Genomic DNA, 22,698 nt, shown 5'->3' on the forward strand with positions numbered 1-22,698 from the left:
TTGTTGTTTGCTTGAGATTCTGATTTACTAAGACTCTTCGTATTTACTAAAGTTTTTCTATTCTCCCTCTTTCACGATCTACGAAATATCATAAATTCACGAAGTTACACTAAGTTGAAAGTGAAACTTACACTAAAGTTTTCCTATTCTCCCTCATTCACGATCTACGAAATATCATAAATTCACGAAGTTACACTAAGTTGAAAGTGAAACTAACACTAAAGTTTTCCTATTCTCCCTCTTTCACGATCTACGAAATATCATAAATTCACGAAGTTACACTAAGTTGAAAGTGAAACTTACACTAAATTTCCCTATTCTCCCTCTTTCACGATCTACGAAATATCATAAATTCACGAAGTTACACTAAGTTGAAAGTGAAACTTACACTAAAGTTTCCCTATTCTCTCTCATTCACGATCTACGAAATATCATAAATTAACGAAGTTACACTAAGTTGAAAGTGTAACTTACTAAAGTTTCCCTATTCTCCCTCTTTCACGATCTACGAAATATCATAAATTCACGAAGTTACACTAAGTTGAAAGTGAAACTTACTAAAGTTTCCCAATATATAACATAAGTCTTAAATACCAGTCTTCAACATGAATATCCTTCAACATCAAACAAGAAAGTCATACAAACCGAATAGAGTTCATCCACATTAAAACAACCACATACGGAATTCACTCGGTCTTCTTACCTACTTTCTTTGTCTTCTTAGCTGATGTCTTCTTCTTAGCTGCTGTCTTCTTCTTAGCTGCCTCCTTTTCAGCTGCTACCTCCTTTTCAGCTGCTGCCTCCTTCTCAGCTGCTGCCTCCTTCTCAGCTGCTGCCTCCTTCTCAGCAGCTGCCTTCTTCTTAGCTGCTGCAGCTGCCTTCTTCTCAGCAGCTGCCTTCTGCTTCTTTTCACCTCTGGTGCTCTTCTCTGCTGCCCTGCTTCTTAGCTGAATGGGACTCCTCACATTATCACCACGGTCCACCTTAACCTTTTTCACAGGAACTGCTTCTTTGCCACCATCTTTTCTCGACCTCTTTTTTTTCGTGTTTACAGACTCTGCTGCCTTAGTCTTTAATTTTTTCTCGGCCTCCACAGCATGTGCATACATCTCCGCATCATCATCATCCATGTCAACATCACCATATTCCCTCTGCACATCCTTTGAAATATCGAGAATGGCATCTTCAACATCATTGTCACTACCATCCTCTTCGTCTGGCTCGTTATTGTCACCACCATCCTCTTCCTCCGACTCCTTATCCCCACCCACATCACCATCCTCTTCTTCCGACTCGCTATTGTCACTACCATCACCATCATCTTGGACCGCCGGATTGTCACTTCCGGGAACACTCAATCTAAGACTTTTCACCTCCTCTTCTAGAAGACCTAGCTGCGTAGACAATGAAGTGATTTTTTCCTTCACAACTGCATCTCGGACTGCATTCATAAGCCGACCTTCTATCGCTTTTAAAGCCTCAGCTCCAGGAGTAGCTCCAGTAGCCTCCACCGAATCTGCATGAGCCTGACAGATTGTGCATTATTTGATGGTCCTCCGATAGGATTGGTGGGACCTTCAATCTGACCTGTGCGAGACTCAAAATCCATGCGGAACTGTTCTTCAAAGAAAACTTGTTTCTTCCCTTTCCGTATTATCTTCGTCCAACGATCAACTGCTGCATCATCGGCGTCATCGGCCCAACAACTCTCCTTGTCCATTCCTATGGTTTCCAGAAGTTCCTCCTCAGCTGCTGTTGCTACCAAGATACTCTCAATATCCTGTGGTAAAAACACAAAAAAGACTAATTACCTTAGTTTCACCAAGTTTTCATAAGTCTCATAAGTCTCTTCTCCTCAATTCGATTACACATAAAACATCAATTACCTTTGTATTATTACCAAATTTATCGTTCACAGCTTTCAGACTGAATTCCTTGGTTCCACTTTTCCGTTTGTACTGCATCTTGCATATCCGCGGGCAACCTCTGCTTGCACCATACACATCTTCTCGGAAATGGTTCCTCAAGCTTGGAATTGCCTCAAAGGCCAACAACTACCAACACACAACAAAAAGACATTAACATCAATTAAACAACTATGTTGAAGGGAGCTTGAGAATACCTCCAGAGGGATAGGAAAGCTTGTAAAAACCCAACTCGTCGGCGCAACCCCGTCGCATTTCTCCAAAAAGCTAGAGACATCCTTCAAGTTATGTTCGAATGCATACCGCCCCCAAGGGAACGTTACACACGCATCTAGGTCATCAACAACACGCAGGAAGAAACTGTCCACAGGTGATGCTCCCTCACCACTCTTTCGGCCTCCGACAAGGATGCTGGCTACAAGGATGCTGGCTAAGAAGAACAGAACGGCCATCTTCTTACGATCCTCAGATGGCTTTGATTTCATTGCCAACATCTGCTTCTCCAGGTCAGCGTATATTACCCTTCTCCCTCCAAAATACTTGTTCATGAATATTGTACCACCCAACCTCTCATGGTTGGGTGGATACTCATGGCAGTATAGACCAGAAATGAGTCCTAATTCTCTAAGAGAATATCGGATTGGGACGCCATTATCGACAAACCATAACTAATACTTCTTCGCAACACAAGCTGATCGCAAAACGAGAACCCACATTCCCATCCACTTCTGCTTTCGGTTTTTAATATGGAAGAAATGTTGGAATTGTGGGTGCTCTATGAACCATTTCACCTCCTTCTCTTTCAGGATCGTTTCAATAGTTGTTATCGCCGTGTCAATGTAACACTTTCCTGAAAGCTTTAAAGACTTTTGATATTCGCTTGAAGGAAAGTGCAACTTCAGCGGTCGCATGCCCTCTTCTTCGTCATCTACAACCTGCACTCAAGTGAGAACCGGATCACATACGACATCTTACAACCATCAACATATAGTTTCACAAACTTCGACTTAGTTCAGCAATCACTAACTCTAAATTCCACTTAGTTTTCCACACTTATCTAATCTTTCAAATCATCTATGTAAAAATTTTCAATTTCAATACTTACCGAATCTGCATGCGACTCAGTTTCATGTTGTCGACTCGGAATTATCGCAGCTTCTTTGTCGTTTCTTCGGGGCTCTATTCCGTCTCCGACTTCCTTCTCTTTTTCTCCTTCCTCTCCGACTTCCTTCTCTTTTTCTCTTTCGTCTCCGCCGTCCTTCTCTTTTTCTCCTTCGTCTCCGCCTTCCTTCTCTTTTTCTCCTTCGTCTACTTCTCTTGATTCCTCCCCTTCATTTTTCTTACTTGATTCTTCCTCTTCACCTTTTCCACTTGCATTTTCTTCGCTTTCATTTGCATCTCGGGGACTTTGGTCGGTTCCTGGGGAGACAGATTTGTCGATAATCCTTGGGTTTGCTTCATCTCCGGAGAATGAACCCATTGCCATTTCATCTCCTACTACACTACTCGAGCCGTCTTCTTTTGCCTTCCTATCGTCTCGATTCATCATGATTTGGGTTTTTGATTGTCGATTGAGGATTCGAATTGAGTAGGGTTTTCAGAGAGATTCGTTTTCAGAGAACTCGAAATTAAATTCTACAGCTATTCACTTAGTGGAGTACTTAATGAGAGGAGGGAAAACGTTTTGAGTACGTTTTCGGGAATTCAATTTCTGGAAGTGGATATCCGATTTGTTTGGGTCGGTTCTGGGTCCGGGTTTGGATAGTCCTAGGTAGAGTTGTAATTATGGAAGTTTTTCTTGGTTTCGTTGTCTTTTAATAAATTTTATGATTTAGTTAAAGATATATTAAATTCCAAATCCGGTCAGTTTCGGATAGGAGTATCTCATGTCTTTTTTTTTCGGGCAGGATTATCTGAGCGTTTAATTCTAATTTGGGCTTCTTTCATGGGTTTTGACTCAATTTACTCTATTATTTACAGTATTGAACCAATAATATACATAAGTATTAAATATATTTTCACTTTATGATATTTTGCTAAATATTATATAGCACATTACTAATACCGCTTAGGATTAGTTCTTTTAAATACAAACAACGAACTTACTTAAATATTGTGAAAAGTTTTAGGGAAAAACTTATGTTTCTTTGGGGTATAGCGTAAACCAGTTAAGCGCCCATCCCAACCGTTGAGAATACTTTCTTCTGAAATAAATCCCATGCTTTCCTGTACCCCATTCACGAAATTGGCCACATTTTCTTGTATGGCCTGCTCGAAATACTTCAAGCATAGGATAATGTTTTATTTTAAGATAAGGTTCTATTGCATCCTGGTACCATAAGTCACATACATATTTTGTTCTTCTTTTTCTATTCAGAACAGCGACAAACTCAAAACTAACACTACTATTGTATGGTATAGTTTGTGTTCCCCAATCACGGGTCTCTCGTCCCCAGGAATAACAATGGATTTCAAGAGGAATACCTTCCCAGATGCCGTTAGAAATTACTATGCGGCTAGTTTTGCAAGCTTCATTCAATCCATAACACATAGTAATAACTAACAGAAAAGCTAGAAAATTATTCATTTTGCGATATATGAAGAGTAATGAATTATCAATATGCAGTATTTATAATTCTTTGTGTTGAAAACATTTGTTTTTATTTTTAGATAGTCTATTACTAGCGTCAGCTAATTTTTAAAGCAAACATGAACCAAGTAAATAATGAGGAAATTCTCACAAATACCATATTTAGAATTCTAATAAATATATAAATAAATATTTAAAAAATATAAAAATTTAAGAATAGTTTCAAACCTAAGTTTCGATTTTCAAAAAGAAATTTTGAAAAAAAAAAATTCAAAAGAAAATATTATAAAGAAGTTTGAATTTGAAAAAGTATAATTCAAATTTTTTTTTATTTTTTTTTTTTTTTATTTAAATAGTAATTTATTATATATATAGAGAACAAAGATATAAGAGTCTTTTGCCACTTAATCAATAATGTATTTTTGAAAAAAGATGAAAAGTACCATCAAAATGGTTTCCCCTAAATAATGGAGGGCATATGAGATTTTATTAAGTTTGACGTCAAAAATATGGTTATCCAAAACGATAAAACCAAATAAATTAACTGGTATAAATTATAACTATAATTTGATCTGCGATTTAAAAATGCGAGATTTAGGTTTTTAAAAAAAAAATTATAACAGACAAATATATGTAATTCTAATATTATCCGTTTTATAATTTTGTAAGTTAATACATTTTGTGTTGATCAGTGTTTCCATAACCAATCCAAATCTGCAAGTTGATTATTTTGTAATTATGAGGTTTATTTTGCAATTACATATGAATAGAAGGTTTATTTTGAGATTATGTATAAATATAAGGTCAATTTTGCATTATTTCCTAAAATCTTATAACAAAAAAAAATTATTCGATGGTTAAATATTCTAGATTTAGGATTTAAAGTTAAAGGGTGGAATTTTTAAGATATAATTTTAAATTTAAAAAAATAAAAAATCTATACTATACTAAAAGCAAGATATACTTATCAGCTAGGGTATCCACGTCCTCCAATTTAATCAGCCAATCATAAAGTTCTCTAACGCCACGTCACTCCTATGAGTGGAGTAACTTATATGGGCTACATGTTAAATGGTTCATCGTTAATGAGCCCAAGAGAACTCAAATCCTGTCACCGTCATCCCATTTCTTCCACTTCATCTGAATTGATTTGACTCACTGCAAATCTCCGTTTTGTGTATTAATCACCAGATTCACCACCCACTCCTACTCATCAAATAACATTCTTGAATCATATATTCAATTTTATTCTTCACCCAAATTCGTTTCTTTTTTTTTAAATCAATGGATTAGCAATGCAACCAAAAGCTACCCCTCGGCCGCGTGGATCCCGATACTGGTAACGACGGCTGAGCCATAGAAACAACCCAATCAGGTTCAAAATTGGATCAACGTCCTTGATCATTTGATAGATAAGTTTACAGCAATCAAAGCATTGTAGCAAGTTAAGCCAAAAAATAGTTCTTATTTGAGACTTACGATCTTTGCAAAATTAATCTTTTATTGATCTGCCTCTTCTATTTCTTCTGTGTAGGCTGGTTCTGAACAAGAAGATATTAGACATACAATTGCTAGAGATGGCATCTCGACATGGCACTGTAACTATTTATTACCTTTACTTATGCCAGTTTTTTCTTATAACTGGGAAAAGTTACATTTTTATCTCATCGTGAACCAACCTGACTAGCAGGGGAAGAATGTCAATCAACAGAACGTAAATCAACGGAGATCACCAGATGATGCTGAAAGGTTTGCATTGTGGCTGTCTATTAGTTTAATATTATTACAAGTTTGGAACTAATCTATTTTCTGATTGGAACATTTGTATAGGGAGGCTAGAGAAATGGTGCTTAGTCAAATATTGTTTTCCCACTCTCTCGAGAGAAGTAAGTCCCATCTAAAATGCTTTGAAGTCCATCTACTTTTTCCTTTGTTCTTTAGTGAGTGTCATCGAGATGATGCTAATCTTCCAGATTGTGGTAATGTATTTTTTTACTATAGTTGCTCCTGTTTCCCTGTTGGAACCTTTAAAGAGTGCCTAGAGGATGTTATTTTGAGGGCTGCTCAAATGGAACAGATAGTTGAGAAGGTAAGAATCCAGTCACCTTTTCATGTCATAGTTCACCATTCTTTACATATCATCAAGTTTCTACCCAGTTTCTCTGGTACTCCACACATCTGAGAGACATTGTATTACTCTGTTTGTTTTCACAGGTTTGTGAGGAGCGGCTTAATACTGGAGCGGTTTGTGATTTATGGGTTTACTTTCCATCTGTGTCAATCTTTATGATCTGGCACAATCTTTTTATTGGTTTCTTATTTAAGCTACTTATGCCCTAGAAACATAATATACTTGGATGAATAATTTTTCTTTTCAGTCTTATCTTCGTTATTCTAAATCCCTGGTTTGCATCTCTTGAAATTAAGATTATATTTCTGCAGGTACTGATTTGAGTGATACATTGATGGATTGGATGATAAAGGACATACTCAGTGTATATATATATATATATACATATATATATATATATATATATATATATATATTATTTATATACTTCCGTATGATATATCTCCTCTTGGTAAAAGCTATAAAGATATATATACCTTTACGACTTGCCATCGTAAGTCTTTCCATTGATGTTTGCTTCATGAGTCTACATTTGTGTTTCCTTTTCAAAAGCTTAGTTCATCGTAAATATAGTTTTTATCCTTCATGAATAAATTTTAACTCTCACTTATTTATCTGCTTGGCTTCGACTGATTCTATTATTATGTAAACATGTAGTTTTTCCCAGATTCGGGTTACATGTCAGTTGTACAAAGTTAAGGAGACAACAAGGTCATGGTTTCCGAGGGCTACATTTCTGCACCATTTGGAGATAATAGTGCTTCTTCTTCTACTGCTGAATATACAAAAGGCTGCAAAAAGCTTTTCCTGTAAACCAGAGTAATTTACCCAAATTTGATTCATCTCAATTTGGTCAATGAGTCTGGCTCTGAAGGTGGTTCAAAGAAGCCTGCTGAGAATGGATTTATGACATGAGGTGGCTGTAATAGCTCAAGCAGTAGAGCATGAAGACAATCATGGTAATTTCTTCGGCTTTTGAATCGCGTGTGTGAGCACTTTGATCTTTTTTTTGGTCAATCACATTAATCTTTTCTTAATTTACACATTATTGAGAATTGAACAAATTTGGAGGGGACAATGTCAGTAGAACCTGATGTTAAATTCGATTATCATGGTTGAGTAGATAAGGTATTTGATCATTATTTTGGGTAAGCAAAAAAGATGTGGACGCATACGCAACCTAGAAAATGGTTGTCAAACTGTATACTAATCTGTGTTTATGTTTGACTCTAGGCATTGAAGATGAAAGGAAGGTCTTCAAAAACACCACAGAAGAAGTAAGTCACAAGATTCAAACACCACAGAAGAAGTAAGCGACAAGACTTGAAAGTGACGACTACAATGTAAGAAGAAAGCTAAAGAAGTATTTGTAATGAGAAGATTAAGAAAGTTTCTACGGTTTTGTGTGTCCCCGAGGATTCAGTTTGATTTGTTTTGTTTTCGTTACCAAAATGCTATTATCATACTGGTGCATTTAGTTAAATACAAGTAGATAGACCGAATAATATTACTTCAAATCAACATTAGTTACTCAAAGCTGACTTCAGCTACGTTATGTATATAACAAGATAAATTTTCATTGGGATCTAAAAATATAATTGTGTACAATATGATTATATATAAATAAAGACGATTTTATACTATTCCAAATGTTGATTGTAATAACAAAGTTCAATTTGACAACATGTTTGATTTTAAAAACTCATAAATCAAACTAAAACTATACATTTACTTAACTAATTTTTAAGGGATAAGTGTATGTATTTTCTTGAACCCACATATCATATTTGAAGTTTTGAACTGAAAGTTATTCATGTGTCATACATATTTGATGTTAAGAGATTTTTTGTTACAATTTAGATGATGTTCTCAATTTTTGATATAAAATTTATTATTTTAAGCTATATGGTTATTCTGTAATTTATTTTTCTGGATCGGTCTAACCAGCTAGAGCAACTTTAATAGTTGAGTTCCTAAATCACATATCTAAACAGTACATTACTACTATTTCATTGAAGAACTAAAGTTAAAACTAAAAAAAAAAAGTTGCACTAATAGAAAACAGACACACAAGCATAGAAAGTTTAGGAACGGTTCTAAAAAATCTTTTATTAAGAAACTTTTGATAAGTTTTTAACTTACTTTCCTTTTTCTAATATTAAAAATCTTAAAAACTTCACCTCCTCATACACACGTTGGAGGTGCTCTTACAATACTGAATCAATATTTAGTCCAGTTTTTAACATTCAATGATAAATTATTTTTTCTTTTATTTTTGTTCACCATCTCATAAATATTTTAGATAGTTAAAATAATTATTTATGAGTTATACTCATATTTAATTAAATTAAATCTATTCTATTAAAAGGGAAGCAGTCTTGATAAATCTACTTATAAAAGTTGTTTGGACCTTTTCATTAGAAACTTAATATGTCTTTTATATTGTTTTAACTAAATCAAAAATATATAATCTGTTACATTAGAATCTTTTTTTCAATTGATAGATTTTAATCACATATATGGTGGGTCCCTTATCTAACCTAAATCGACAACAACTCTCTTTTATGTTATAACTATATCATAATTAAGTTTCAAATTAATAACCTATCATAATTCATCACCCACATATAAACAAAAAAAATATGTTAACCTTATTACTCATAATCGTTAGAAAAACCATAGAACAACCACATGAACAAAAAGCATGAATAATTATTGACCGTATTTTAATGAACTGGACGTTGTTCACTTATGATGGCACCCTATCATATGAATAAATATGTATTTCAATATATGCATGATTCATTAAGTATTTTCTTAAACGCTTCAACATATTTTTATGATATATTTTCTTGAACAATATTAGATCACACAAATTTCTTTTTATTATCTATATTATTAAAATATAATCATCCTAAAAAGTTACTTACAAAAATATTGCACCTACTCATTAATTATATTATTATTTTTTCTGTAACTATAAAATACTTTAAATAAACTCATTTTTTACTCAATATTATTGAAACTGAATATAAGAACCACATTTATAATAGAGGGATACAGTATGAATTTGGAAATGGGTCCCTTTCCATCTTATATGTAATTTTTTGAGAATTTTTTATCATGTAATTTTTAAAAAATCTTAGTGTCATTCGATATATTCAATTTTAAGTACTATTAAAAAGTACGCAAAAAGTTTAAATCAATATTTTTAAAAATGTCATCAGATTTATATAATATTTTATTGGATCAATCAATATCATATGGCGGGTTAATGATGAGTTTTTACCAAGTTTTATCAAGTTTTTACATATTAAGTTTTAACTTAATCCAAATCGGATTATATATGAATTACCGGATTTATTAATTTGACCGTGGGTTTGGACCGGGTACAAAAACATTGCTAAAACTATTAAAAACCTACAAATTCATACTATTAAAGAATCACAAATCAAAAAGTTTATTCACTTTTAAGTACTACTAAAAAGTATTGAAAAAGTTTGAATCAACATTTTAAAAAATATCATCAAATTTATATGATATTTTATCGGGTCAACAATATCAGATGGCGGGTTAATGATGAATTTTTTTTCCAGATTTTATCATGTTTTTATATATTATGTTTTAACTTGGTATGATCAGATTGTATACGTCACCAAAATTATCAATTCGACCGTGAGTTTGGATCAGGTACAAAAACATTGCTAAAACTATTAAAAACCTAAAAAAAATCATACTATTAAATTAGCCCAAAATCTGCAAAGCAAATCTTATGTCTCACCAGCTCAACAGATGTAACTCTTATAAAATTCACATAAAATATAAAGATAACTAGGTGTTTTGCCCGCACATGCGGGCCTAATTTTTTGTGAACATTTATTAGTTTATGTTTTATTAATTCAAAACCCAAAATGATAAATTTTTATTGATATTTTTTAAAAATTAAATAAAACATCAAATTATTTATATATAACAAATTTTTTTATTTATACAAATGTTTTTTTATTAATATTTAATTATAAATAATTTCATATCTTAATTTTCAATTTTTATAATAGAAAAATATTATTTAAAGATAACAATACAATATATAAGATAACAACACAATATAATAAGAATGATCTTATTATAATATATACAGAAATTATCTTTTTATATGATAATTTTTTATTTATATTTTTTTAAAATTAAATAAAACATCAAATTATTTATATATGACAAATATTTTTATTTATACAAATGCTTTTATTAATATTTAATTATAAATAATTTCATATCTTAATTTTCAATTTTTATAATAGAAAAATATTATTTCAAGATAACAATACAATATATAAGATAACAACACAATATAATAAGAATTATCTTATTATAATATATACAGAAATTATCTTTTTATTTTTAAATATATTTTTAGATTTTGGATGATTCTTAGCTTTAATCACTTATATTATTAAAAAATCAAATTCGTTTTTATTTTTTATTAATTTATATATTTAATTTATTAAGGGTATAATTGATATTAACCACTCTAACTTTTAACGTGAGAGCTCCGTTGCAAAAATTTACTTCGCAAATAATAGTATAGATGTTGTAACATAAGAGTGTGAATAATAATATACATCAAATCAAAATACTAATTCATATCAATTTTAATTAAACGAAAAATCTGTACTTCCACTAATTCATATCAAATATTTTTTTTAGCCAAAAAATCTGTGTTTTCGATGCGCGGATCAAAATCTAATTTACTATTTATATTTTTAGAACAGAGATGTAATATATATCTAATACATATCATTAGATGCAAAGATATTTGTATAAAATTATCCGGGCATGGCCGGACAAAATCTCTAGTAAATATTAAAATTTTCAAAACAATGCCTAGATAAAAACTCTGTTGTCGACAAAAAAATCAAAACTCCGGTCTATAGTCGCGACGGAGAAAGGTTCTACTTGCTACAGCTTCACCGGTCGGGTCAACACAGTCGGGTCGGGTCAAACATTGCTGGGTTGTGTCAATTAAAGTTCTGCTTTGAGAATTTTGACTTCAATTTTGTCGCGGTTTCGTCGAATTGATCGGATTGAATGGAGAAGTCCGTCGTCGTAGTCCGCCGCGAAACTAACGGAGACGACGTCGAGGGACGAGAAGCCCTCTTCGCACAGCTCAAAGCTCTCTCCTTGGAGCTTCTAAGCCTCTCGCAAACCCCTCAAAAGGATCCGGCCATGATCCCTGAGCTGCTCAGCCTCCTCCGCCGTGCTCCTCCGTCGTCTCTACAGTCCTTCTTCCAGTAAGTACTCGCCATACATAAAGTCTCCGCCTTTGGTTTCGATGTTGATAAAGTTTTTGTTTTTTTTTTCAGCTACACTTTGTTCCCTTTGCTTCTTCTGCTAGACGCTGCAGTAGCTTGCAGGAGTGAAGGAGGAGGTGTTGTTGTTCCTTACAGAGTGAGTGATAAAGTAGCTGAAGGTGTAGTCTCTTGTCTCGAGGAGCTTCTAAAGAAATGCCACGTCGGATCCGTTGATCAGGTGAGTTTGATTTTGAATTAGTTATGGGGGGGGCGGAAACTGTATGTATGTTATGTTGAATTTGAAAAGTTATCTCCTTTCAGATGTTTGTGATTATGAAGAAGTTGACTAGTGGTGCTGTTTTGACGCCGTCTGAGGCCTCTGAGGAGTTTCGTGAAGGGATCATCAGATGTTTCCGAGCGATTATCTCTGGTTTGGTTCCTTGTTCTGATGATTCCTGCGGATGTAAGGGGACTCTTGGCTGGCCTCAGCTGTCGGATAGAGGAGATTGTCAGACTCGGAAGGTTTCAGAGTTTGGTTTAGAAACGACGGGAGAATGCTTGGTTGCGTTTCTTCAGTCTCACTCTGCTTTGGCTGCTGTGGGTCATTGGCTTTCCATTCTTCTCAAAGTGGCTGATGCAGAGGCTTCACGAGGACATAGAGGAAGTGCACACCTTCGAGTTGAAGCCTTTATGACCTTACGAATACTTGTGGCTAAGGTAACTATTGTATTATGCATACAGGGTTTGATACATTTGTCATTTTGTTTGGTATTAAAAAGACAAATCCAATGTTATTGAAACATGAATTTTAAAAAACTCTTGAAATTTTCATAAGAGTACTCTAAAATTCACTTGAAAATACAAGCTGGTTTTAAAAGTTTTCAAGTGATTTTAGAGTGATCGGATGGAATTTCTTATTTTAAAAAAATCAAAATAAAAATCTGATGATTTTAGTTGAGATTTAGAGTGGTTTAAGAAAAAAACATATTAAACTATCCAATCATCTGAAAACTCAATAAGAATCAAATCAACTCAAACTCTACACCATGGTTGTTTTTGTAGATTGGTACTGCTGATGTGTTGGCATTTTTTCTACCTGGTGTTGTTAGCCAAATGGCCAAAGTGTTGCATGTTTCAAGAGCAATGATTAGCGGAGCTGCAGGAAGCGTTGATGCATTGGACCAAGCAATTAGATGTTTAGCCGAGTTTCTCATGATAGTCCTTGATGATGAGGCTAATTCATCGGCTCTCGGTATTTATGATGATGATGATGATACTAAGCTGCAGAAGCATGAATCTGCACACTCAGTTTTGGACGAACTTCGTTCTCTAACAACAAAATCTCAAGGGCAGAGGACAGAAACTACAAGCCAAGAGATTGTTAAAATCAACAATGGACAAGAAAAATCGAGTCAGAAACTGAGTGGTGACTCCTTTCGTATTGAACGTACAAAGGAATGGTTAGAGAACACAACATGTCACGTGAATAAGCTCTTGTGTGAGACGTTTCCTCATGTATGCTATATTTCCCGCTCTTAGTTCCATCACTTTTGTACTGTCTTTTTTTTTAGTCTGAGCGGTGAATCTTAGTTGGTTTCAGATTCTTATTCACCCAGCTGGAAAAATTAGATGGGCGTTTCTAGCAGCAATACGTGGACTGCTATCTAAGAGCCCTTGTTCATTAAAGGGTGCCAGGCTAGTGATGTTGGTAAGTTCATAACTAACAACAACACAATGATGTTAGATACTTGCTACTGGATGAATTTCTTATTTATTATGATGCAGGAATGCGTATGTACTCTGGTTGTTGATGACTCTGATGAAGTCTCTGTAGCAGCTCAGGAAACTCTCGACCACTTATTCTCTGAACGTACAAAGTATCAAGTAGAGAGCGACATAAGCAAGATTTTTACCAGGTATTGTTTCTCTTTGCTGTTATATTGTTTCTTTCCTTTTCAAGCTCAGTGACCTATAAGCGTGTGTTGATGACAGACTACTGGAGAGGCTACCAAAAGTGGTTTTGGGGAATGAGGAATTGCCTGCACTTTCGGTTGTGAAGCAGTTACTTGTGGTCACTTATTACTCTGGTCCTCAGTTTCTGGCGGATCATCTTCAGTCTCCAGTATGTATTCTTTCCCTTATCACGCTCATAGGTTTGGCTGCTTCTTTCTTCTAATCCAGTCTACAAAACAAACATGATCTAATAATATTTGGTGCTTCTTAGATAACAGCTAGCAGATTCCTGGATACATTTGCTCTCTGTCTGAGCCACAATTCAGCATACACTGGCTCTCTTGAGAAGCTCATCGCAGACAGGCCTACTTCATCGACCGGTTACCTCCCTTCCATCACAGAATTAAAAGTGACCAGTCGCAGCCACGCTGAATCAGATCAAGGAAAGCTGGAGATATCACAGACCAGTAGCTTTGTGTTACCTCGAATGCCACCTTGGTTCTCTTATGTTGGTAGTCAGAAGCTCTACGAGATGCTCGCTGGTATCCTTAGACTTGTAGGTTTATCCTTAATGGCAGGTGAGTTAATTGTTCTGCAGTTAACTTATAGATGAGTCATAGTTAATGATCTCGTTTGTGTGTTTGCTAGGACCTGAAAACGATGGCAGTTTAGCAGTCATCCTGGACATTCCTTTGGGGTTTTTCCGTAGATTGGTTTCAGAAGTTCGTGTAAAAGAGTACAACGGAGAAGACTGGGAAACATGGTGTAATCGAACTGGTTCAGGACAGTTAGTACGCCAGGCGGCAACTGCTGCTTGTATCTTGAACGAGATGATTTTTGGTCTATCAGAACAAGCAACTGATGCTCTCTCAAGACTGCTTCGGAAGAAGTCAAGAAAGGGAAGAGACAACAAACTCTCCTGGGAAGTCTCATGGAACAAACGTGCAAAGACTCATCTGATCGATTGCGTTGGTAAAATCTTGCACGAGTACCAATCTTCTCAAGTGTGGGATCTCCCAGTGAACCAAACCGATCCCACCGATGTTGAACATATTAGTCTGCATTTCTTAAGGGACACTGCAATGCTACACCAAGTTATAATAGAAGGAGTCGGTGTGTTTTCGTTGTGCCTTGGGGAAGATTTTGCTTCGAGTGGGTTTCTTCACTCTTCGCTTTACCTCCTGCTTGAGAGTCTTACGTGTTCAAGCTTCCAAGTTAGAAACGCTTCTGACGCTGTCTTACGTCTTCTTGCTACCACCTCTGGCCATCCCACTGTGAGAGTTTATGATAACGTATTTGGATTCAAGCACATTACTATACCTATAATTATATATATATTTTTTTAAACGTTCCCTTCTTTTGTTTTGTGTGCAGGTAGGGCATCTGGTTGTAGCAAATGCAGATTATGTTGTTGACTCTATTTGTCGTCAGCTGCGCCATCTGGATCTTAATCCTCATGTTCCAAGTGTTCTTGCTGCTATGCTTTCTTATATAGGAGTTGCCCATGAAATATTGCCTTTGTTGGAGGAACCGGTAAAGCCACATTTGCATGAACTGTTTAGATCTTAATCCCTAGGTTAAAGAACTTTTGTTTTTCTTGATCTGCAGATGCGATTGGTTTCTCAAGAGCTAGAGATTGTTGGTAGACAGCATCATCCAAATCTAACTCTACCCTTCTTGAAGGTATTAAATTCATTCTTCGGTTCACTAGTTTTCTTGGTCTAACTTTTTGTTGGTGCCCACTGATAGGCTGTTGTTGAGATTGTCAAAGCATCTAAGAACGAGGCTTGTCTATTACCAGACCAAGCCAAGTCATATAGTGACCAGGTTAAGACCAAAGCATCTGATGCAATAACATCGGCGCAAGAGAAGGGTTCAAATTCCGAGGATAAATTTAATGAAGAAGAATGGGAACACATACTGCTTGAACTGAATCGTTCTAAAAGATACAGACGCACAGTTGGATCGATCGCCTCTTCTTGTTTAGTTGCAGCCACACCTCTCCTTGCATCATCAAATCAAGTTTCATGCTTGGTTGCTCTCGATATAATCGAGGTACAGTAACATTCCCCTTTGGGTTGGTTTTTCTGGAATTCAAATTAGTAACTTTCCAATACTACAGGAAGGAATAGTGACACTGGCTAAAGTGGAGGAAGCTTATCGAGCTGAGACAGAAACTAAAGAGACGATGGAAGAAGTCATTGAGTTTGCTTCACTCTATCAGCTTAAAGACTACATGAATGCCACCGACGATGGAGCAGATGAAAACCGTCTCTTACCTGCTATCAACAAAATATGGCCATTCTTTCTTGCTTGCATAAGAAACAGAAATCCTGTGGTACAATCTCTCTCTATCTAGAAATTAATCACTAGGCGGTGTTAGGCTCTTTATACAGGATTTTTGTTTAGACGGGCGCCTAGACCGATTTTTTAAATGGTTACACCAATCTTTTAAACAAATCGTTTCAGATTTGATTTACCCGACTAGACCGATTTCTAGAACACTACAATTTCTAAAACCTGCTGCATTTGTTCCACAGGCTGTAAGGAGATGCTTGAATGTGATAACCAGAGTCATTCAAACATCTGGAGGAGACTTCTTCTCACGTCGTTTCCGCAACGATGGCCAAGACTTCTGGAAGCTTTTAACAACATCTCCCTTCCACGTTATGACGCCAAAACACCTCCGAGAAGAGAACAAATCAGTTCTCAGGCTTCCTTACAGAACCATTTCTGAGTCAGCTTCTTCTTCTTCCATTGCTGAAGTTTCCAGCTTGAAAGTGCAAGCTGCACTTCTCAACATGATCGCTGAGCTTTCCAGAGACAAACGCTGTGCTTCAGCTTTAGATGCAGTTTTGAAGAAAGTTGCAGGCTTGGTCGTTGGGATAGCGTGCAGCGGCGTAACAGGGTTAAGAGAAGCGGCTTTGAATGCGTTGAGAGGTTTGGCTTGCGTTGATTCTGATCTCATTTGGATTCTCTTAGCAGATGTGTATTATTCTCTCAAGAAGAAGAGAGATTTACCTCTTCCACCTTCTCCTGAGTTTCCAGAGATATCAACGGTTTTGCCTCCACCACCTGAAGATTCTCCGGGGAGGTTTCTGTATGTTGAGTACGGTGGTCGGAGCTATGGTTTTGAGTCGGAGTTTAGCTCCGTTGAGAACATCTTCAAGAAAATGCAGTCTCTTGTCTTTGCAGATCAAATGCGTTGTTCATAACGCTGCTTGTAAAAACTTTTTCTTTCCCCGCGTCAACATTCGACACTGATTTGTTACTTATTTCATTGAAGATTTTGTAGAAGGGCATGCAGTAAATTGTTAAAAGTTAAAAAGGGTGTTAGATTGTGTTAATGTTAAAAAAAATGGGGAGATGTGAGATATGCAAGATAGTACAGGGACTTAAATGAAATCACGATCTCTTCTTGCTTCTTTGTACATTTGGAGGCAAGTAATAAAATACCCAATGTTATAAGAAAAAATTGGTGTCTAGGCACCCTTACTCGTGATAAACCCTAAACAAACAAAACGATTAAAAAAAAAATCAATCTAGGCATTCAAAACATCTAATTGCCACATTGAGTATTACATTTCACAATTGCGGAACTTGTTAGATAGATTGTTGTTTAGAGACTTGTTCGTTGCCGGTCTAAGACACAGCTACACATAAGTTGCTGAGGAACTATCCCATTGGTCCTTATGTAAACCAAACATGGTAAGAGACATTTTGAACATTGTTTAAACGAGTGAAAAGAAAACAGATTCTAAACAAGGTTTCGAGTTTTAACAAGTTCCAAAAGTTTACATAAGCGAGAACCACAGCTTTTTGTCCAACTAGGCAGAAAAGCAAAAGATAGTATTGAGATTCAAAGCCAGGTTTGTTGAGCGGCCCAAGTGAAAGTTTACTCGACTTCAGCCAAGTAATCGTCAATCTCTGCCGGTGTTAGTACCCTGCACATAACCACCTCTTTCAGACATTGATGGCAATAACAAAGATCCCTTTGATTCTATTAAGTTTGGAGTATTGAACGTTACCTAAAAACTTTGTCAGCACCAATCTTGCCAATCTCAATATTCTTGCTCGAGATTTCTCCCTCGAAACTGTGAAACAGAGTAAGAACGACACAAAGGGATGTTAGGTCTTTAGAAAAGTTCTGTAATTTAGAGTTAACACAAACAAAGTTTAGTAAAAGAAAATCTCACCCTTCCTTCAATGTCAATATCGCTGTATGAATGGCATCATCAAGCTCCATATCTTCGGTGTACCTGATAAGAGACTAAGATGACATGACATGCTTCGAAGATCATAAACTTATGTATCACAAAAAGCAAAATCTTATCACCTCTTCTCGAGAAATGTCTTGGCATTTGAGACATTCTTTCCCATCGCCGAAGCTTTCCATGAGAAATAAGAACCAGACGGATCCACCTAGTGAAAATACGAAATCCTGAATTAGATGTTTTTACCATAAGCACTAATGGTTATATATTTTTATTGTTCTACATACCTGATACAGCTGAGGACCCTTGTCATCATACCCAGCCACTAGTAGAGAAACTCCAAACGGCCTAACACCACTATTAACAGGAGAAATAAACCAAAATTAGAAGCAAGATTCAGTAGTCTAGTTTATGGATACTTTGCTTTAACAGCATTTTCTCATGCCAAATCTATGACTATAAGCTAGTATAGTAAGTAACACTACTTACGTAACTATATAGATTTTGAATAGTACTTACCCAGATTGAGTGAACTCTTGCATCACCGTAGCAGTTTCCCTTACAAGTTGAGTGACGGGGATAGGTTCCTGCAACAATAAATCCCCTTAGAAGTTGAATTACTAATAAGCAACATCAGCTAATATTAACAAGAATAATCAAATCCAAAGTATATGCGGACCAGCAAGGACTGAATTTTTATTATACATAGATATTACAATACTCCAAGAAAAGTAGATGAGAACAGAGAGAGAGAGAGATATTTAATATTACTTTGTACAAGCGGAGGTATTGCTCAGCCTGCTTCCTACTCTTCCGCACAAGAACTCGGAAATCAGGACCCATACCACTTCATAGAAGGAAAAACCAAAAAGTTAGCAATTTAGCATCAAACTTTCAAGCTATAAAACCAAATCAGTAATCAAACAGGAACTACAGATAGTGAGAAGAAAAACCTGTATACAACTCCAATGTTGGGAGTCAGATGCTGAATCTTTTGAACCTGAAGTAGACATCAGACTTAACATTAGTTTCATAATAGTTACTAATAAATATACAACCTCAGAAAGTTCCACAAGAAGGGGCAGAAGAAAAAACAGTAACCGCTATAATAATTTGACCAAATAGTGCAGAACATGGTGAGCACAGGGGAGAGATAATCAAACTTACAGAGGCTTCATCAACAAGAATGGAGGGAAGCTTCTTCTCAGTAGCAATAACAACTCCGTTTGAAGCTGCATAAAAGAACCACGTTCATATTTATAATTCCTCTTATTTAAAAATTCCATAAGGTCATCATTTATTATTGACAAACCTTTGATTCCCAAAGATGTTTGGCCTGATCCAACAGCAGTTAGAGCATGTTCTATCTGAACAAGCTTCCCTGAAGGGCTATTTTTTTCACAAACACAACAAAAATCAACCCCTGATCTAAGTGCTGGAAAGTGATGCATTTGAATGATAAAATAACAGAGTACATACCTGAAGGTAGTGAGTGAAAACGAGTACTGACTGTCTCCCATTGCACCTTAAGCTTAGCTCAAAAAAAAAAAAAATCTGCAAAAGAGTAATCTTTTTCTAACCAATTTTCTGGGAAAATAAAAAATAAAAAATTGGAATCATGGCAAGAGCTGAATCAGCTAAACTCAAAACAACCAACGATCTACACAATGATGTTCATCAAGATTAGTAATTACAACTTAGGTCAAACGAATTTACGGCTCAGACGCTACTACACTGAAGCGATTCAATCTAACTAAACGTGGAGATCTCAAAGAACAAGTGGAACCAAATCAAAGTAAACGATCAACCATACCTTTGATGAACGGATCGAGCAACGATAATGGACGAAGGAGAGACGACGAGCGATGTGGAGAATTAAAAGCTTTTAGGTTTCTTGAAGAAAGGGTTGGCACTAACAGGTTTAGGAAAGGGAAAAAAAATTCTGAAAACGATGCCGTTTTACTAAGTGATACTGGTTAAGTTAAACCAGATTGGTTTATATCGAATTAAAAGTTATGGTTTCTTGAAGAAAGGGTCGTCAGTTGTGTCACTCGAAAGGTTTAGAAATAGGATTTCGTTTAACACGACACCGTTTACTAAGCGGCACTGGTTTAGTTAAACCGGATTGGTTTGTATCAAATTAATTTTAAAACGCGAAGAGAATAGCGTTTTGTGTCTCGGTTCCTTCCTTCCTGACCAGTCAGTTCGTGGCGACAACAGACAGTAAACTGTGTTGGGTTTTCTCTTGAGAGAATAAAAAAAAAAATTGGCGTATGGTTGGTTGATATGGCTTCGACCCTTTTCTCCAGAACTTTCTTATAGCTGCAAGCCACCGCTTGATCACTCCTTCTCTTGTTCCGCAAAAGACCCTTTCTGAGTGTAAGTCGTAATTTCGCAACTGGGTATTCGTCTGATCGCTGCTTTACATTCTGGGTTCTGCTCTGTTTATAAAGTTTGACTCTTTCTTGTGATGATAAATGAACAGAAGAAAGGACTCTACTCTCACTTCACCTAGGCTCTTCCTCTACAGGCTTTATATCAATTCGAGTCATGGCTTCTACTGGAGTTGATGAGTCTGTTGTTTCTGTTGATTGCCTTCATTCTAATCTTAGAAAGCCTGATTTGAAGGTGACTTCCCTTTGTTTTCTTCAAAACTTTTGTCTGCCAATTGTCATACTTAAACGTTACCTGTTTCTACTCTGTTCAGGTTTTGGATGCGTCACGTCATGGTACATGCCTGATGAGCAGAGGAATCCGATCCAAGAATATCACGTGAGAACATTAGAGTAAATAGATGATTTGATATTTTATTCTCTTTGCTTTGATCCTAATGGACTTTGTGCTCTCCTACAGGTTGCTCATATTATTCCCGGTCCTCTCTTCTTTGATTTAGATCGAACAACAAGTGTAAGAATCACTATCTTTTCCTTTTTAATGACGATTATAAATATCATCTAGTATCTTATTCTGCTGCCATTTCCTTCATAAGATGTTCATCAAACTAAATATAGTTGTTCATTCTGTGAGAACTCTTTGCTGTTTAGTATCATGTTATTGTAACTTTCCCTATTATACTTGTTTATTATGAGTTTCTTTGTGTTCTATAAAGGCAACCATCTAATATGATAACATCATCAAATGTCTGGTAAAATGGAAGCTTTTGCTGCTGGCTGTTCTGCTCTTGGAATTGAGAATAAGGATGGAGTGATGGGAAGGGGATTTTTAGTGCAGCCCGTGTATGGTGGTGAGTTATGGCTCTCGTTATTCTTTTGCTTTGTTCAGTTTTTCTGAGATATCGGTATAATAGCTATGTGGGTTTTATTCTACTACTCTAAACCTGTAGGATGTTCCGTGTTCTTGGACATGAGAAAGTATGGGTGCTCGATGGAGGTCTACCGAGATGGCGTGCTCCAGGTGATGCTATTTTGAAAGCCAGTGCTGCAAGTGAGGCTATTGAGAAAATCTATCAAGGACATAGCGTAAGTCAAGTCTTTTTGGTGGAAATGGTTTCTTCTTTGTCCTTTCATGATGTGGTTTTCTTCTCTTTTTTCTCCACAGGTCAGCCCAGTAACCTTTAAAACGAAGTTTCAGCCACACCTAGTGTGGACGCTTGAGCAGGTTGGTATTTGCTGAACAATATGAAGGATCAGACACATCAACACATAGACGCTCGTTCCAAAGCGAGGTACTATGATTTGAAAACTGACACAGATTTACGCTTTTCACACAGGTTTGACGGTACTGCTCCAGAGCCTCGTAAGGGAATACGAAGCGGTCATATCCCTGGAAGCAAATGTGTCCCTTTTCCTCAGGCAACCTTGAAAGTTGAAAGGGCCCTCTTATCACAGACTAGAAAATTTGTTTTCTCCAGAGTTAATATGTGATAAGTTTCTCCTTTCTGCAGATGTTTGATTCTTCTTCTCACACACTCTTACCAACAGAAGACGCTGAAGAAACGTTTTGAACAAGAAGGTAAAACCATTTTATATCAAATTGAAGAACCACCACTGGACAAGCCTGTAATGGCCTCGTGTGGCACTGGCGTAACAGCTTGCATCCTGGCTCTGGTAATAACCAAACTGCATCCACCAGTTTTGTTTGAGATTATGTATAAGCAGTGGAGGTGAGACTGACTTGGTTGCTTGCTCTGTCAGGGGCTTCACCGGCTGGGGGAAACTGAAGTGCCAGTCTATGATGGAATGGGCAACAGAACCAGACTTACCCACGGAAGGTGAAGGTGATGAATCTTCTTCATGAAAGTCCTAACAAAATATTACAAGCCACTTCTTCAGTTATGATTGGCTTGAAGCTATCAAACATACCATTAGTCTGTGTTCTCTTTCAAATAAATCAGCAAACTTAGATTTGTTTATCCTAAAGCATAAAACTCGAAACCACGTACAAAGTGCAGTAAAGTCAGTATTGTAGCGAAGAGATAGTAAACATGATGGCCGCGTGGCCTAATGGATAAGGCGCTCGCCTCCGGAGCGGGAGATTGTGGGTTCGAGTCCCACCGTGGTCGTTTTTAGTTTATTCTTTAATAGGCATTTCAATGAATAGATGACATATAATACCAGTTGGGTTTTTTTTTTTT

At 36.2% G+C, this 22,698-nt stretch overlaps 2 protein-coding genes, 1 long non-coding RNA gene, 1 other non-coding gene and 1 pseudogene across 9 annotated transcripts; 4 read left to right on the top strand and 1 right to left on the bottom strand.

Moving 5' to 3' along the window:
• The first annotated feature begins 4,529 nt into the window (after positions 1 to 4,529).
• On the top strand, positions 4,530 to 8,289 carry LOC103853175. 4 transcript variants are annotated; one of them, XR_630137.3, is made up of 8 exons: positions 4,530 to 5,959; positions 6,050 to 6,113; positions 6,206 to 6,264; positions 6,346 to 6,401; positions 6,517 to 6,604; positions 6,730 to 7,139; positions 7,304 to 7,605; positions 7,880 to 8,289. It is a non-coding gene; the product is annotated as an uncharacterized LOC103853175 (long non-coding RNA). The 4 variants fall into 4 exon arrangements; XR_004455062.1 differs by having other exon boundaries at positions 4,533 to 5,959; positions 6,730 to 7,010; XR_004455060.1 differs by having other exon boundaries at positions 6,730 to 7,605.
• Positions 8,290 to 11,292: 3,003 nt separating this feature from the next.
• On the top strand, positions 11,293 to 17,836 carry LOC103853176 (TELO2-interacting protein 1 homolog). 2 transcript variants are annotated; one of them, XM_033284115.1, is made up of 14 exons: positions 11,293 to 11,937; positions 12,010 to 12,175; positions 12,259 to 12,654; positions 13,000 to 13,452; positions 13,538 to 13,645; positions 13,723 to 13,853; positions 13,930 to 14,059; positions 14,162 to 14,468; positions 14,539 to 15,182; positions 15,265 to 15,423; positions 15,499 to 15,573; positions 15,640 to 15,945; positions 16,013 to 16,228; positions 16,431 to 17,836. In XM_033284115.1, the coding sequence occupies exons 1-14, from the start codon at positions 11,735 to 11,737 to the stop codon at positions 17,103 to 17,105; spliced, it is 3,969 nt and encodes a 1,322-aa protein (XP_033140006.1). In that variant the 5' UTR covers positions 11,293 to 11,734; the 3' UTR covers positions 17,106 to 17,836. The 2 variants fall into 2 exon arrangements, with proteins under 2 accessions (XP_033140006.1, XP_009128339.1); XM_009130091.3 differs by having other exon boundaries at positions 11,299 to 11,937; positions 14,539 to 15,164.
• Positions 17,551 to 20,059, bottom strand: LOC103853177 (proteasome subunit alpha type-2-A). 2 transcript variants are annotated; one of them, XM_033284160.1, is made up of 12 exons: positions 19,918 to 19,965; positions 19,584 to 19,673; positions 19,417 to 19,493; positions 19,272 to 19,336; positions 19,058 to 19,104; positions 18,876 to 18,951; positions 18,624 to 18,691; positions 18,392 to 18,461; positions 18,227 to 18,312; positions 18,087 to 18,149; positions 17,919 to 17,984; positions 17,551 to 17,834 (listed from the first exon to the last, which is right to left on the bottom strand). In XM_033284160.1, the coding sequence occupies exons 2-12, from the start codon at positions 19,622 to 19,624 to the stop codon at positions 17,786 to 17,788; spliced, it is 708 nt and encodes a 235-aa protein (XP_033140051.1). In that variant the 5' UTR covers positions 19,625 to 19,673; positions 19,918 to 19,965; the 3' UTR covers positions 17,551 to 17,785. The 2 variants fall into 2 exon arrangements, with proteins under 2 accessions (XP_033140051.1, XP_009128340.1); XM_009130092.3 differs by having other exon boundaries at positions 17,559 to 17,834; positions 19,584 to 19,658; positions 19,918 to 20,059.
• A 213-nt stretch (positions 20,060 to 20,272) lies between these two features.
• On the top strand, positions 20,273 to 22,553 carry LOC103853452 (annotated as a pseudogene).
• On the top strand, positions 22,554 to 22,626 carry TRNAR-CCG. The gene has a single exon. It is a non-coding gene; the product is annotated as a tRNA-Arg (tRNA).
• Positions 22,627 to 22,698: the final 72 nt, after the last annotated feature.

This window comes from Brassica rapa, chromosome A02, assembly GCF_000309985.2.
Source record: "Brassica rapa cultivar Chiifu-401-42 chromosome A02, CAAS_Brap_v3.01, whole genome shotgun sequence".
NCBI classification, from domain to species: Eukaryota; Viridiplantae; Streptophyta; class Magnoliopsida; order Brassicales; family Brassicaceae; genus Brassica; species Brassica rapa.